This window comes from Apis laboriosa, unplaced genomic scaffold, assembly GCF_014066325.1.
Source record: "Apis laboriosa isolate Shangri-la unplaced genomic scaffold, ASM1406632v1 scaffold42_cov153, whole genome shotgun sequence".
Classification (NCBI taxonomy): Eukaryota; Metazoa; Arthropoda; class Insecta; order Hymenoptera; family Apidae; genus Apis; species Apis laboriosa.
Window position 1 is genome coordinate 3382004 of NW_025223257.1, and position 17850 is coordinate 3399853.

The 17850-nt window shown below is 32.5% G+C and overlaps 1 protein-coding gene across 3 annotated transcripts in view; it reads right to left on the reverse strand.

Annotated features, from left to right (window-relative positions):
* Positions 1 to 17850, reverse strand: part of LOC122716058 (metabotropic glutamate receptor 2-like) — a 138808-nt gene that overhangs the window by 13682 nt on the left and 107276 nt on the right. For all 3 annotated transcript variants that reach the window (XM_043938761.1, XM_043938763.1, XM_043938764.1), the window contains exon 3: positions 7384 to 7554. In XM_043938761.1, coding sequence (XP_043794696.1) covers positions 7384 to 7554 — 171 coding nt within the window. The remainder of the gene's footprint in view (positions 1 to 7383; positions 7555 to 17850) is intronic.

Here is a 17850-nt window from a genome sequence, read left to right on the forward strand (position 1 = left end):
AATTTTTTTAATACAATATAGATTAAAATTTGTGCCAAATACTAATATTGATATAATTTATGTTAATTTACATTAATTTTAACATCGAGAAATAAGAAAAAAATTATAATTTTAAAAATAATAATTTTTTTAACATTGAGAAATAAGAAAAAAGGGAAGTAAGAAAAAATGAATTAATTAGAGCGAAACACGGGTGAGTGATATTTAAGTGTTGAATAAATTCTCGTAAGAGGGATCCACTTACTTCTAAATAATCTTCCATGACATTAAATTTATTCCGAGTATGCGGTTTTGGGAAGTTCGTACATTATCATACTTCAGCATCAGATATGACAATTATGCGATGTAATTGTAAAACGAAATGAAACGATGAGACACGTGTGCATAAAACGAATTTAATTCTCGTCTTTTATTTCAATTTAAAACAATCTGGAACTCTGGTTATTTGACCCGATTTTTCTTAAATCGATCTTTCGAAGCAACGATATTTCGCCTATAAGAGAACAACCGGCACATCGGTTGCACGGAGATTAATGAGGATACGTTATTGCAGAAACGTGACTCGCCAAACTTTTTTCACGTAATTCCTCCTTCCCCTAACGTCTTAATGTAACACGTGGACCTATCGAAATTATTCTCAGGCCACTCACGTTGGAGTGGCAAACTGTTACCTCTCGAAAAAGGCTTTTTTTAAGGATGGATCTCTTGTTGTCCTTGTTCGCGAACAGTTCGCAACGATTCGTGAACTGTGCCGTGGACAATATTCCGCGAACAACGTGCAACGAATAGTATTTGCGAACAGTGTTCGTGAACGAAAATCGGACGTTTTGACGAAAATTTTTGGAAGAAGGCCAATTTCATTTTCATGAGACACGCATAATAGGTGTGGTAGCATGGATATTAGGGTGATAGGGTGAGAGAAATAGAAATGATGGGGTGTTTTATATCGAGTGCACGCGCACAGTGAAAGGAGAAACGGATGGGTGGGTGGATCAAAGGACAGTAAATTGTATTTTTAGGCTAATAATATTCGATTATGTTTTATAGAAAAAAATATAGTATTCTCATTAGTTTGATATTTTTTGTAAAATTTGGTATTTTGTTTTTTTCGTTTGTTAATGCAATTATTAATTATAAATTACATTGTTTTATGCGTGAAAGTGATGGATTATTTTGTACGTACGATAAAGGATGTTAATAATAAATTGTAATTTTTAGTTGAAAAAAAAACAGTATTATAAAAAATTTGGTAATGAATTTTTTCTTCTTTATTATAATAATTACGAATCCCATTGTATTATATTTGTAAATAGAAAGAGAAAAGAGATATATGGAAGAATAGAAGCAAATTGCAATTTCTCTGGTAATAGAATTAAATAAAAATTTTACAAATAAAAATATATCGTTCTCGAATACGATAATTTGGAGAAGATAGTGTGTTTCATTTCATTTTTTTCTTCCGCTCCAATTTCATGGTAATTATGAATTCCATTATCTCGTGTGTAAAGTGGAATTCATAGAGAGGAATCCATAGAGAGGAATGCATCCTGTGTATTCTTAACAAAGAATTTTTTCAACTGGGATATATGTGTAAATAGGGGGGAAAAAAGCATGCTTGTGTCATTTTTAAATCAATATCTAGGTCAATGGCGCTGCATTGGTCATGCATCTGTCCATTGTTCTGCAATGATAGAGCACGTGGTGAGTTATGATAAATTACAAGCAAAGTATGAAGTTTGATGTTGATTGATACAGTTTGATGTACATATGTAAAATAAGTTAAAACGAAGATCAAAGGATTATGAAATATTTAATATTTTTGAAATTGATTTATTATTTTTCATTACGAAAATTTTCGATCCTTCCAATTTTCATTATCAAATTATCAACATTTTAATATCTAATTTATAAGAATTTAAATAAAGGAGGTTTCCTTTTTTTACATTTAACGATCAATTTTATCAAATTTGATTAAAATTAACATTTATCACAGTCATCGTTTCCTTTCCTGAAATTTTATTCGTGAAAGCTAATTATACAAATTATCCCAAAAATGTGGAAGCATCGATCAATTGAAATTCTAATTTCAACATTTTCCTTTGTAAAAACTTTCGTTATGAAACTTTGTTAACAAAAAATATTGGCCAATCTGTTACATTCAATAGACATTTTTTTGACACATGTTGCTTGGACTTGTTCGTGTACAGCCGATGTTATGTACTCACCGTCTTGATTAGTCTATGCTCCATGATTAACCAACATTTTTCATTAACGAAAATTTTTGCAAAAGAGATTGAAATTATTCCAGACAATTTTCAATTAATTAAATATTTTCATATTTCTGAGACACTCTGTATATAAACTACAAATCTGACAAGTTTAATTTCCGTCGTCACGTGTCACACACACCCACACATATATACACATATACATATGAAAGAATAAAAGTACCTTTCAAGATGTGATTGATCTTATTTTTAAAAATAAGTCGAATTCACGTCACACGAATACGGAATAATCTATCACGATCTGTCAAGATTTAGCTGGAAACATGCAATTCTTATCGTTCCACGATCGCGTTGTATATTCGTGGACCTTCCATTGTTTTCGATAGAATACGCATAATAATGGACACGTAACTCTCCTTCGTTTTTGATCTAAAGAGAAATTTCAATTTTCCCGCGTATATTCGCGTGACGTATAATACGTAAAAGCCAATTTAATACTGGTGCAGACGTCTGGTTATTACAGCTTTGAGCGAAGAATGGAAGCACGCAGAGATAGATCGTTACTTAAAATAAGAGAAACCTACCCCTCGTCTCTCACCGAATATTAATATCAATCGATCAAACGATCATCTTTGTCTTTCGCCACCTTGTCACTTTTCCGTCCACGGATTCCATACGAAGAGTTTACATTTTTCTTGACGTAAGATCATGGTTTACGTGACACGTGAATGGTAATTGGAACACCTTCGAGATACCACGGTCATTAATCTTCTTTTCCAACGTGGTAACATTAACTATCAAGATATCAAGGGTTAGATAGACCGGCATATTGTTGACATCACGGCTTTATGCTGGAAAGTTTCTTTTCCACAGTAAAAATAAGACTCCCTTTAATCTTGAAATGTTTAATTCGACGTTTAAAGTCAAGGCTTTTGAACCTTGGCCCTTCAAGGATCGAGGTTTCTAACCTTGGGCTTTTAAAATGGATACGTTTTAATCTCGTCTCGCTTTCGAGAGACGATAGAATTTTTAAGATTTTTAAAATTTGAATACCTTGAGATCTCGAAAAAGCTTCTTGAATCTGAATTTTGATTTTCAACTTTCGATGTTGCCGGATTTAAATCTTAAGATCAACGTTTGAGCTTCTTAAGCTTGAACTCTTCCATCATAAACTTCTTCCGTGTCAAAGTTTTTTGACATGGAGAATTCCTAAGTGTTCTCAAACTTAAGTTTTTGAGGTCAAAGGTTATCGTAACCTTCGAACAAATTATTCCAACATTCTCAACACTCGCCACGTCCAATTTAAAATTTTTTCCCAAAACAATAACTTTCCTTTTCCCTTTTCAAATTAATCAACAATCTAAATTACGATACGATAATTAACTACTTGAATTTCATAATTGCCAAGTGTAATTTGATCATTATTAATTTATTTCAATATATGCGTGTACGCAAAATCACGCATAACTGGCGTGATGGTAACGTGAACCACGCAAGTACGATTGTTACTGTAGTCCTGAATTTCGAGAAGACTTTAATTAGACGTGTGTCTCTGTTCTCCTTTTTTCTCTATTCAACCAGCTATAGAAAAAGTCGTGAGATGGGCTACGCGCACGCGATTTAACGTGTCTAGGATGAAGTATTCAACAAAGTGCAATGAAAACCTCAGCCGGTTTGGTTACTATTCTAATCGCGTCTATATTCAATGATGTAGTTGAGCACGAGAAATTTATTCGACGCCATTTCTTCAAATTGAAATTCGTTGCCTAATAGTTTAATCTGATCGAATACTGATTTATTTTCCAATATAAAATTAATCGCGCTCGTAAATTTTGGTTTTAAATTTTTTGAATAAAGAGAATGAAGATGAGAAATCTTATTATTTTCTTTCAGAGATTGTTTTTTTTTTTTCAGAATATTATTTTTATTTCTTTTTTTCCCTCCCCAAGGTAATTGTTTTTTAACATTGTCGTTCCATGTTGTTTCACGGATAATGGCTAGTAGGTAGTTTAGATGTTTGATTTTGATAGCGATCGTACACGAATGGGAAGATCTATTGGTCGATTTGCGGTGTCTATGTCAACAGGCATAGCACGACGAGCAATTAAATCAAGTATATTGAAAGTTTTCTAACTATGGAAATTGGACGAACGTGCAAGTTAAAATTGTGAAATAAAAATTTCCACAAAATATTTCGAAACGAAGCTTTCTCTCTCTCTCTCTCTCTCTCTTTTTTTTAGAGCAAAAAGAATATATACAAAACGTATACAAACATAGTATTTTGCTCAGCGTAGAATTCTTCGTAAAATTTTCCAACGAAGTCTGTCTCTTAAAATTCTCTTAAAATCTTAAAATTTCGTTTCGTTAAAAAATACCGACGTAGTTATTTTCGTGATAATTGGACAAATTAATAAATCAGTCTCCAGCAGAGACACACTTCTTCCAAGTTATAATTCTTATTTTCTTGATGTATCTCTATACATATTATTTTATGCTTTATTATTTTTCCATCATCCTAATCCCTCGCGTGTATATCCCTCTTTAAAAACCGGTCATTTCTTCTCGTTTATTTCTTTTCCGCGATTTTATCAAGCTTATAAGTAATATAAATATTGTCTCTTATCTCTGCCTATTCTTCTCTCCCCACTTTTTTTGGGATCACTTTGGCATAGATTAAATTCATGTCGAACCTCGATTCGTTCTCACAACGAGTTCATTAATATTGAAATTCGAGTACGAAACGATTGATTTCGATCGATAATGCGATGCCATAACGCTCGAATCGTTTATTTACACGGATGCATGCGCCGGTAATTTACACTGCCCTTGCTTGTTAATTTCGTTGTCGTGACATTCTAATGAGATGTGGAACCGACTTGCTTTATGCACGCGCGCCTTATTCGTTTCGTGATCGTGTTATTAAAACGGGGGGATTGTCCAAGATGTCCTGCAAGCGATACGGTCATTGTTCATTACTTGCCTCTCTTATCTGTTGTTTTCTTTCGCGAGACGAATCAATTTAAGGTATAATTTTTTCCCCATTTTTCACGTGGGCGTGGAGAAATTTTATTCTCTTATTTGTCTCTTTTCCCTTCATTTTTCGATTACGATTATCGTTCAAAGATCGATTTATTATTAATATCATCGCATTGATAATATTATCCTGGTAAAATTAGATTTCGTTTGAAGCGATATTGATTTTATCAAGAGAGGAACCTATGTTCGCTTGAAAGAATTTATAACATATTTCTCCTTGTATCTCCTTGATATCTCCAGGTTTTTTCCTGGAGAAATTAAAAATAACACAAACATGAAATCGTTTGGAGTGAAATTTATTCTTTTCGAGATGTTGGAAACTGTTAATGAATAGATGATAGATCTCAAAGAAGATTCTTATTAGTAAAAGTATTTATACTTTTTACTTTCGTTGCAACATTATATGATACATTTATTGATAAATTCATTCGATAAATGTAATCGTAAAAAAGTTATCGAAGACAAATTTGTCGTTTTTCAACATTCAACAAGAACCAATTGCAATTGCTTCGATTTACCAATTAATTTAAATCCAATTCCAATTCTTAGAACCATTCTTAATCAATCTTTCTCAAGATCGAACAAGATCCACTTTCAATAAAATGATCCAACTTATTAATTTATTTATATCCAATTCCAAATTCCAATCTGGAAATCGCGTTCGTCCCGCATTGGAATTATTAATCAGAATTATTTTTCAACTTTCTAAGGGGGAAAAAAACACACACACGCACGCGTATTGGAAATCGTTATCCAGTTTTTAAATGTCGCAGAAAATTTATGCAAATCTCTTCATGGATCTTTAGAGATCCGGGAGATGGAAATAATTTCCGAAAATAACTCTATCCGTCAGGCGTTTGCTGTGGTTTTAATTACGGTCGATTAGCATAGCGGCGGTGACAGTAGGGCGGTAGTCGGTCGTGGACAGGAAACGTGACGCGAGGCCGGAAGAGGGGAGTCCGAAAATAAATTCGTTGAAAAGCTGGAAGCGTAGCACCGTAGCGGGTTGTTATTTTAAACACAAGGTGGCCGAAAGAGAAAGAAGCAAAGTGCTTTCCAGAGAGTTGTTTTGATTGCGTAGATGTCGAGTAAATGAGACACGTTGTAGTTTCGGGGGTTGTCGTGAAATATTGGGTGAATTGTGATCGCTCGAAATACGGATTCGTGGACTTTAAATTAATGCAGATTAATGCAACCAGTCCAAATGTTGTCGAAAATCTTCCTCTTAGATAAATGTTTCTTCATTTTTTGACGTGAAAAGAAAAATAAAAAACAAAAATTGAAGTCACAAGTAAAAAAGAAAAATTGTAAATTTTACGAAAAATTATTGTTTTTAGAAAAAAATTATTAAAATTAATTGTCGCTTTTTTTTCTAGAAAAGAAAGGGACGAAATAAAATAACTTTTATTACTTTATTATATGTATATTTGGCGCGAAATCGAAAAAAACAATTTGCAAATTGTAAATTCGGAAATTGGACAACAATATCGAACTTTTCATTTCGCGCGAAGAATGTATGCATGACGAAATTTTGACCGTGGATTCATTTATTTAAAAAAAACGAAAGGATATTACGATGCGTCTGATGGAATCTGTTGTACGCTGTATGGTGGAATACGAATTTTCTGGAGTGGATAGTTGCAGTGGTGATCGCATTGTCGGTTAAATGCATTGTTTCAAAACCGTAGTGCGGTCGTATCGATCAACTGTCCGTTTCAAATTTCACACGGACGAGATCGCATTTTTCACGCGTATCACCGATTTACCCCCGTTCCCATCGATGTGTCCCTGTTAATCCATCACACTTCCCCATTGTTAGTTACGTATAAATCCAATAATTATCTTCACGCATTTCGTGCATCGTTTCATCTACGTAGAAACAATGGATATTTCGTATATTTCATGGATATTTACGTGTCGATAATTTGGTAAAATGTTAAAATATCAAAAAAATATAAAAGAGTTGCACGCAAAATATTTATTTCTATTAACTGTTTAAAATGATTCTTTTTTGTATTCATACGAACAGCTTAAAATAAAACGAGAACTTTTTTTTTTTAAATTATTGATTTTATCATATCAGAAGGGTAATATATATTGAATTTTAATATAAACTCACCTTTATTCCGTAATTGCTCTCTTCGTATATGATGGACACGTAACTCCATTTCATTTTCATCACGATCTCCACCATTGCTTTTACTTGATAATGGTCACTCGGTATAGTGCGCGTGAAATATTCGAATCGTTGTTTGTTGGAAAGTTCTGGACTGGTCGAGAAGAATGAGACCTGAAAACGGATAAAAAGTTTCTTGGTCAATTGGAAAGAAGTATTAAGTAAATCTTAGAGTTTCTTCTCAATCAATATTCCATTAATATTATCCATCTCTCTCATCTATTTATATTTTTAAATTTACTTAAGCTTATATTGTTTTTAAATTTCATAAAAAATATATTTCAATAATTTTAATTTGTTTTTTATTAATTTTGAAAATTGAGAGATATAAAAGTCACTTATTTTTTTCTTTCTGGTTCTCGTGTTGTATCAGATATTTCTATGGAAAGTGTACTCAAGATTAGTTACACATGCGTATCGTGCTACGAGTTCGTTAACATAGCACAAATGGAAGTAATTTCTGTCATATTTACGAATGTTTGACTACGATTAAGTGTTAGTTAATTCATTTTTTTAATAATATATTAAGTATTTATATATATCAAGTTGTATTTTTTTTCACATGGATTTCTAAGGATATAACACGCACAATCAAATATTTCTATGTTTTTACATCTTTTAAGAATAAAAGAAGATTATAATGTTTTCTTTATGCTTTTAATAAAAATAAATGCAAATTGTAAATATCGAATTTTCTCTCATAATTGTTGACAATTTATACGACGTTAAATCATAGAATAAAATGTTAATGGTGTATTATTATGCAGCGTACAATGAATTTAATCAATGTGTAAAATTGTATTTGGAATTATGTTGAATTTATTGAAGAGTCGTATTTACTTGTTGGAAATAATTATGATAATTTACGAAGAATTTTAGCGTGGATGTAAACAAAATTTTAAAGATGATTCATGAGATGGAAGAAGAGAGAAGAAATTAAAAATTAAATATCCGAATTATTTATCAATGAGAGAAATTTTCTTTAAAATCTTTTTACATCAATTTTTATCTCCTAAAATTATAATCATTATACTTTTGTATATATCACAAAACTAATTTAGACTTCATAAAACCGAAATAATTCCACTATTTCCATTTCCAATTCCAAACTAATTAAATTGTCTTGAAATTTCATTTCTTGTTTCATCTTCCAATTTTCTCCAATAACTTTATATCAAAATAACCATTTTTTTCTTGTTTCCAACTTATCCCATTTTCAAATTGAATTAATTTAAAAAATTGAACTTTTATTATTCCCAATTTTTCTAATAATTTTCAACAATTTTATCTTCTTCAATTTTCAAATTTTTCGAACTCGTTTTCTCCGAATAATTTTCATATAATAAAAATTTCCTTCATTTTATATTTCTCTTTTACCAGAAATCTCAATGATCGAGGGTAATGCATTTTTAACTCATCACCACCACCACCACCACGATTTCTCGTACTTATTTCGCTCGAATGATTTCCATTCATGGTCGTTCAACGCGAAGGACAAAGAATTTTCGTTGCGTATCCATAGATCTGTCCCCGTGGAAGATGAGTTTATGTAGCGAGAAACGAGTCCGCGTTATCTCCCGTTACGCCGAGAGCAGCTTCTTCTCTCGAGCGACGTTGCACGTCATTTTATCCACGCCACCTTTCGCGTCTTACCACCTTTTTTTAAATCCGTATAGGATGAGCCAAATATATTTATCACACCTCTTTCAGACGCGAGTTCCTTTTTAGAACAGCTGTTAACCGTTCTCTCGTTCTGATTACACTCGCGATATTTGAGAAATGTGCATCTGGCCTCTGTGTGATATTTTCTAGCTATTTTCTAGGGAGGGGGATATGCGTTTACTCGAGAGTGAAATTTTCGAAATTCGCCCCCTGAATATTTTTCGCGAGTAGGATGGTGCATCCAAGGGAGTGTGTTTTTTCGAGAGTAATTTTTACTTTCGATGTTTACTAACTAAAAAATTGTTATTGAAAGCAACTCTCTCGAGAATTTTTCTCTCAAATGTGCTCGTATCTTTACACTCTTGTTCGTAAATTGCGAAGGATGAAAAAGAAGAAAGAAGGTTTGAATTGAAAATTTATTTATATTTTATATTTCAGAATATTTTATATTTCGTAAAGAGCGAATTAATTAACGCAAATTTCAAACTGGAAATAATTAATTTTTAAATTACGGAATATTATTTTTAATATTCGGAATATTACGTTATAAAAATTGTAAAACAGGTAATTAAATTGTTGTTTCGTTAGTGCATCATTCTCTGAAACGATATTCGGAGAAAGAAGATAGATTCCGAGAGAATGATAGAGTTTTAAAAAAAAATGTTTTGAATTTATGGGAAGCTTTTGTTTCGAGATGCGAAGAAGATTCGAAAGCGATCGATTCGTTTATTTCGTTTTTATCGAGGTATCTGGCCTGCAATTTCGCGCGGTTTGGGCGCAGCCGGTCCGTTTCAATTAACGATAACATCATTTACTCGCTTCACAAAGGGATTTGCAATTTCGCACTGGCCACGAGAGGAGACTAAAGGCGGAAAATCCTAAAAACGTTCACAACATAAGGCCAACCGAATTCATTAAAATAATGAAAGTGGAATAATGGGGGGAAAGCATTTTCATTCCTGAATTTCTCCTCAAAACATTTTGCCCGATGTAAGTTTGCCATTCCAGCAGAATTTAATATTATTCCCTTAATTAATTAAGCAAGAATGATGAACGTTTGTCGTAAGAGGAAAATGAATTCGTAATCTCTGTAAATCCTCTAGCGCGGTGATTCTTTGTCCATTGAATGTTTTTACGCTTAAAAACACGGGTCTATCGGATTCATCGAAGGATGGATCAGTCCATTAGAACCATCCTCTTTCGTCATTTATCTCATCTTTTTTTCTCTTATCTTTGCTTTAACCTCCTCTGATCCTCGAGAACGAAAAGGGAAAGAGATCGAGAAGCGAATAGGAAAAATGGACATGGAAAGATTGAAGAAGAGCCCGCAAAAACTGATTTCAAAGACCAAAAGCAAAAAAAAAAAAAAAAAAAAATAAAAATAAAAAAAAGAAAACGCGGAGAAATAGGAAAGAAATCCTGAAAGAACTCGGAGATAAATCTCGAAAAAAGAAAACTTGAAAAGAAAACTTGCAAAACTAGAATTAAATTATTTATTAAAAAAAAGTTGGATTCTTTCGCATGTATGAAGCACCTAACAAATATCTATTCGAAAAAAAAAGAAAAGCTTTTAGGTATTATTTTTCAATAAAGATTAATCGAATAAAAGTATTTTCAATTTCAAATTGTTTCCATTTAGATACAATCGAATTATAAAGAAAATTTGATTCTCATTTTTAAAATTCTTTTGATCAAATCGTTTATAGAATTGATCGAATATTTTCAAAATAAATAATATTACGTTTTTAAATGAATTAATTGCTCGTAGCTTATTACACCAATCGAGTAACATTGAAATTATACCATCATCGATATGTCGAATCGTGTTCCAAATGGATTGACTAGACCGCTCGTATAATCTAAAAGTATCCAATAAAGCCACTGATTGGCCAATAGTGCGGTGAGTGTTTGCCATTTGCTTGCTGTTCCCGAATTAGTCATTGCAATTCGCGTTACCAGTCTCGCGGTTTCATTATTCGTTCACCTTCTCTCGATTTTCTCACTTCTATTTCGATTTCAAGCCCACTCTTTTTTCATTTTTAAATTTTTTTTCCACTATTTCGCTATTCCTTTAAAAACTGCAGAATTAAAAGAAATAATTTTTTTCTCTCGTTAATTTTTCCATTTCAAAATTTTCATTAATTTTCCATTATTTTATATGCAATGAAGAATAACAATAATGCGATGCACTCGCAAACGTTACCAATTCAATCATTTTTACCCCCAAATATTTATTAATATCTTCTGTCTTTTTCATTATATTTCGTTATATCAAATATCCATCATATATTTCATTTTTCGTCAAATATAATTTCACTCGTTAAGATTACAAAGAGATAACAAATGCGACGCCCCAATGCGAATAAATTATAATTTTTATTTTATTCAAAAGCAAATTCAGAATCCAATTTATTATTATATCTTTTGCTAATTTTCAAAATTATTTCAAAAATTTAATAATTTCTCTCGAAACGTAATTTCCCTGTTCCAATCAAAGCAAAGAGGGGGAGGGAACGCGCTCGTGAATATTTCCGATCCGAAGTCATTCTTATTCGCGTCAGAGGTGAATTCCAATTCAACCAGACGATTTTCCGAGAATATATCTAGTCATGATAAAACTCCTATCAACGCAGGTCGAGGCGTGAATATGATAAAAGAGGAATTGTAATGATCTATGGCGCGAGCTATAGTGAATGGAAACTTTTGATACGAATATCGAGACACGTTATTCGTGGAGATAAAAAGGCGCGAAAAAAAAAAATTTCACTTTCCATGCTTTCGATCTGCTCTCTTCCTTTTTTCCTTTTTTTCACTCAGTTTTTTCACAGAAACTATACACAGGATCGTTTCTCTCCTTTCTCCTGATACATTTTCCAGTTTATTACCGTGTTCGCCTCACGTATTTGTTTCTCTCTTCGTTAACACGGTTATACACGTGGAATATAGTTTCATCGGGGGATTAATCGAACATCAGTTTCGATCAACTTGGAAACAAGTACACTTTTGTTCGAGCTTAAACCCGCGCTAAAAAAAACGAACGCGTCGTTCGAGCGGAGTTCGTTTTTAATCAAAGAATTTAAAAAACCGTTTAGAAACGGAGACGTCATTGCGTGAAATCGTTTTAAACCGATTTCATCGAGTGCCGCACAAAAGGCGACCACTGTCGTACGTTTTAATCGCTTAACACAATAATCCTTCAACGAAGCGCGAATAATTTTTTAATCCTTTTGTATTTTCTCGCTGAAAAATGACGATTTCGAATGGCTTTGCCTTTGTATTAAAATTATAATTATTTCGGTAAAAATAATTATTAATAATTATTAACCATTGGAAATAGATTTCGATCGAAAAAGATGACTTTTATACATTTTATTCATTTCGCAATTTGATCTTTAATATTCCATAATCGATTAATTTAATATCTTGATCTTCTGTTTCAATTATTAAGCGGATGATATTCGAGAGCGATTATATTAATAACAGATCTATTAAAAGAAATCTCAGTATCTTTTACTTGTCTTCCACTCTCTCGACCATTGCTCACGATAATCGTCTCTTTTTCTTCTCCTCTCCTGGTGAAACCGGAAACGACTAATCTAATTTTTTCCCCTTTCATATCGTTCTTTTTTCTTTTTTCATTTTATCATCCGTGGTAATGGCCACCTTTTGATTCCATTTCGCCATTTCGATGCTTTTATCTTTATAAACTGTCAACAGGAAAATAAAAAAGTTTATACTCGCGCGAAAACAACTTGGCCATCATTTGTCTCTAACCACTTGTTCTTTTTCTTCCCCTCGCCTCTAACCGTGTTTCGTTTCGATTCCCAACGATTCCCTATAATTCTTTAAATGCAATTTATCATGATTCTTTGTTTTTCTTCCCAACTTTCTTCATCTCGAGAATGAATGATTGCAATTATCGATCGATCGTGATATATTCGTTCAACCAATATGATTAATTATTAATTCCTTTGGCGATCTTGTTATCTTCCAATATTTACTTGAGATGTTTTCCAGATAGAATTTGTAGCAAGAAAATTCTTTAATTTCGAGAACGATTCACATATATATATATATATATATATATATATATATGCCGGATTTATTCCCTGTGGAATGTTTCGTTCGTTAACGAACGAGCGCTTATTATTAATTACTAATTTAATTTGGCCAATTTCGTTTGTGCACGAAACAATCGCGGTTAGCTTACGGAATATTGTTTACACAATACTCATCGAGAATTCTATAGTTCGTTATTACTTAGAATCGATTGATTCGACGGCTTCGATAATCATAAATAAACTCACGCGTGTAAACATTTTCTTTCCTTTTATTTTATCTCGTTTTCGATGTATTTTCGGTAACGTGGAATCATTTTTGTTTTCAACTTATGGATTTTATTAAATTTTTCCAACCAACGATGATGACGTTTATTTACTCGTAAATTTTCGACTAATTTAATATTGTCTCCTAGTTTCTTTTTTTTTTTTATTTTCAATCTGCTTGATGTAATCGTGTTAAGAGGGGACAAAAACAATCCATTGGGGGGTCGACGTTTATGAGTAAAGTTGAAATTAAAATTTGCCTCGGTTTATGTTTAATATTCGATGAAGAAGAAATTTTTTTCTTCCTTGTAATTTCAAGAGAAAGAATGCGAGAAAATTCTTTAAGGTATGAATAATCTTTATTTGTATAATCAAAGATTTGTAATTATATTATATTCATAGTAGAATAATAGAGCATATAAATAAAGATAAAGAATATTTTTCTAATGTCAGAGCTTTGAACATATAGATATATGCATCTGTGGCAATCACTATCTATCGATAGATAGTAATGACTGCGAAATGTTATTATTGTTTGATCAATTGGCTCGAGATTGACTTGTATGTTATCTCGAGAGGTTGCTGCTCACGATATTAGAGTAATAGATTTTTGATTAACGTGCCATGTGTTTTTACAGGTGCGCTGATACGTTCGAGTATCAATCAACGACCAGCCAATCATCTGTGGGTAAGTGACGCAAAATCAAATCTTTGATCTAACGTGATCTTTACACAGAATTTTTTAATTTCCTAGCTTTTTTAATGGAAAAATTCACGCTATAAATTTTCCTTAATATTTCATTAACGAAGATCTTGATGGTATTTTCGCGTTTATTTCTTGAAAGATAATGAAATATTATGCGCAATTCAGTAATCTATAGTTTTTCAGTTTGAAAGTTAAAGTTGTAATTAAAATTTGATGTAAGTATAATCTTGGTTGAACTTGATCCGTAATTTATATAATAACAAGCATGACTTAAGGCAAAAGGTTAATTACTATTTTTTTAAAGTTAATGTTTTAGATACGGAAGAAGTAGGGACATAATAATATCTACAGATAATTAGCGAATAATAAGATTATTATTTTTGGTTGAATTTTTTATAGCGTGACATTTTCAATTATTTTAAAGATTATTAAAGATTGTTGAAGAATTTAAGTAGAACGACTTTCGTGATGGTCAGACATAAAGCGATCAAAATTTTTAAATAAAATATTTTGGAACACGTAACGTAACGTAATTTTGTATACAAATATCGATATGTGAACGAATGAGATCAGATTAGGACAGTTCCGGAGATTACATATTCAATATACACAGCAGAACACGAAGCTATCCTAGACACATATGTGTATCAATATTGAATCGTGATTCGAAGGCTTAGCTATAAAATATTTATCGTATTTTAAAACCAATGTCACTGTGTACAGAACAATAGAGCTATTACATCAGCAATCGGTCGATGCTGATACGTATTTGTCTATTGGCTTTGTGATTATCGATCGTGTTTGCACAGCCAGCCAATAGAAATTGTTATATTTGCGCCACAATGGTAACATGATAAATCGTTTCTTTTATTCATAAATGATGAAAATATTACTCGGACAAGTTTAATTTATTATATCGAGTGTAATTACGGCAAAGATTAATTATTCTAAATGTTGTATAAAGTCATTAAATTGATGATAAAATTGTTAATTTTCATATTTTATGAAAGCGTATGAAGCATTTGCACGCTCATTGCTCGAAATACCTATTTGAATTGCAGATCGTAATTAATCGTGTTTAGTGGTATCAAGATCTGGTCTATGTTGGTTTGATATTCGATTATATCCTGGCATTAACCAGGCTTCGCGATACAGTAATAGCGATAGTTTATAGTTCGAGAAATTTGTTATTCTCACCGGATTTGTACATCTTCTGTAAGTTTACACTTCGTTGTCGTTCTCGCGAACTATATAGAACAATTTGATTACATTTTCGTTACTCGAATTAAATGGTATACGTGATAATATCCGGCGAAATTGGAAATCTGCATCTAGATTATCATTTAACTAATGTATACCATTGATATATTTCGACTTCGCGAATGATTGTTGAGTATAAAATGAATTCGATGAATCTTTTAATTTGTCAAAAGACACGCATTTCTTTCTACATCTTTCTCTCTCTTTCTTTTTCATAATTATCTTCATAATTGATTAAGGAATTTGGAAAGATGAAAAAAAAATTTTGAGAAGAGAAATTACATTTCGAACGTTAAATATTTATGTTAAGAAACACAAGGAATTTTACACAGTGCATAGAAGCAAAGAGGGAACGAATAAAACTATAAAGGAGAGAAGGAAGAAAACAAGTGGGGCAATTTCAATTATACCGATTTGTAAAGAAGGATTAGCAACGTTCTATCCACAAACAAGAGTTTCAATCGTCTAAATGGATATTGTAGCAATCCGTATTACTTACAGAGTCAGTTTAAAGGGGATCGAAAGCGGGGGAAAGTTCTATACTGTTAGTTAATTAACCGTTAATTTTCACCACGGTCTGACCGAAACAAGAACATTCTACTTAACCGCACTACCTACTTTCCAACTTCTCGTTCTCTCGCCACCATCTCGCCACGTCGAAACAACAAAACACCGTTTCCCCCTCCCTGTCGCGCTAATTAAAACGATTCAATCCGAAGTTTCGGAGGAGCGGACGCAATTTATGCGCTCGCAACTTTTTAAGTCGGCGTAACGAGCGCGATACGAGCATCTTACTTTTACGTACGCGTGAGTAGTAGGCCAAGTTTGTTAGGGGAAGTTGGCTCGAGCTTTGAGGTCAAGCGCGCCAGTTTAATAACAAACTTAAATCTATCAAAAGCGGCAAGTTTCCGTCATCCTTTTGCGCTGACCTCTCGTATCGCGCGGGGAGAAAGCAGACGTGTCGATAAATTCTTGGAAATTCTTGAGAATTTTCCTAGCTTCGTCTCGTCTTTCCGGAACGCTATACTCGTCGAGCGAATTTTCCTTATCTTACCTCGTCGAACAAATACCCTTGTAAAAAAAAAAGAAAAAGTTAGATCCTGCTCTACTCTATTTTGGAAAATTTTCAAGACGAGGGCTTTCAAAGATTTCGCTACGCTTATTACCCTTTCTCTTATCTTCGCGTTAATTCGTCGAAGATAAAATTTTCTTCTTCTTTTTTAAAAAAAAATTAAATCTTTTATATTCTAAATATTTTGGAGGATTTTAAAGATAAGCTTACCTATTAATTTTTCCTTTATCTTTACATTTGTCGAAAATGAAATTCTCTTCTTCTTTTTTTAGAAAAAATTAAAGATAAGGTTACGTATTGATTTTTCCTTTATCTTCACATTTGTCTAAGATGAAATTCTTTTCCTCGTAGAAAAGTTAATTTCTACGTTTTTTTTTGAAGAGGAAGATTAGCTCGTTTTTAAAAAAAATGCCAAGTAGATCGTTCAAGGGTTGATATATATTTGCTTCGAAACATCCTTCGTTTTTTTTTCTTTCACAGCGGGATTTATTTTTCATTCTCGAAGCTTCATTCGGAAGGTACGAGCTTTCCACGAGTTTTGCGCGTCTTTCTTTCGAAGAAAGACAGCGGAGTGTCAGAAATTACGAGGCGAAATTAAATCCACGCAGTCTTTTCCTGGATTTATATCACGACTGATCCACCTCTTTTGCAAATCCTCGCGAGATCTTCTTAAAATTTCATGCTTTGTGGAGTTTCATAGCCCGGAATCTGTCGGGTGTCGAGGTTCAACGCAGAAGTTGCCGAGTTTCTTCGTATTATTCCGCTCATTCTTTTCGAGTTTTGATTTATCGAAGTGGATATTTTTCACATTCAATTTTTTCGTTGCTCTTCCTTGGAATATTTCACGATATCGTTGATACGCTTTGTATTCCTTCGATCGAATAAAATCGAGATCTCGATATTTCGTTTAATTCTAATTTAACAACGTATAATAAATAAAAAGGAAGATAATAATTGACAGGATTGAAAATTTTCCATCGATTTTTTTTAATTTTAACTGTTTAAATTTCGTAACATTCCTGCGTCGAAATGCGGTGATTAAACTTGGTGATTGAACTCGACTCGACTTTATTACAGTTTGGCAAAACACTTCAACAAACTTTGTCGTTTGATCTTCATCAAAATCGTGGCACGCCAACTATTCGTCCCGCATTTATTGAAAATTCCTCCACCGCTATTTCACATATTATTATACCTATGAGTATTTTGAGTATTTATTCATTCTTCCATTGCTTTTATCAGACTCATCGATCGATGAATCTTTCCTTAAACTTGATTTAAAATTACGAATATTATAAATATCACGTACCAAAATTCAATCGATCGTTTTATCTTTATTTATCCTTCTACTCGATTCAAACTGCTGGAATCGCGACAAAAGAAAA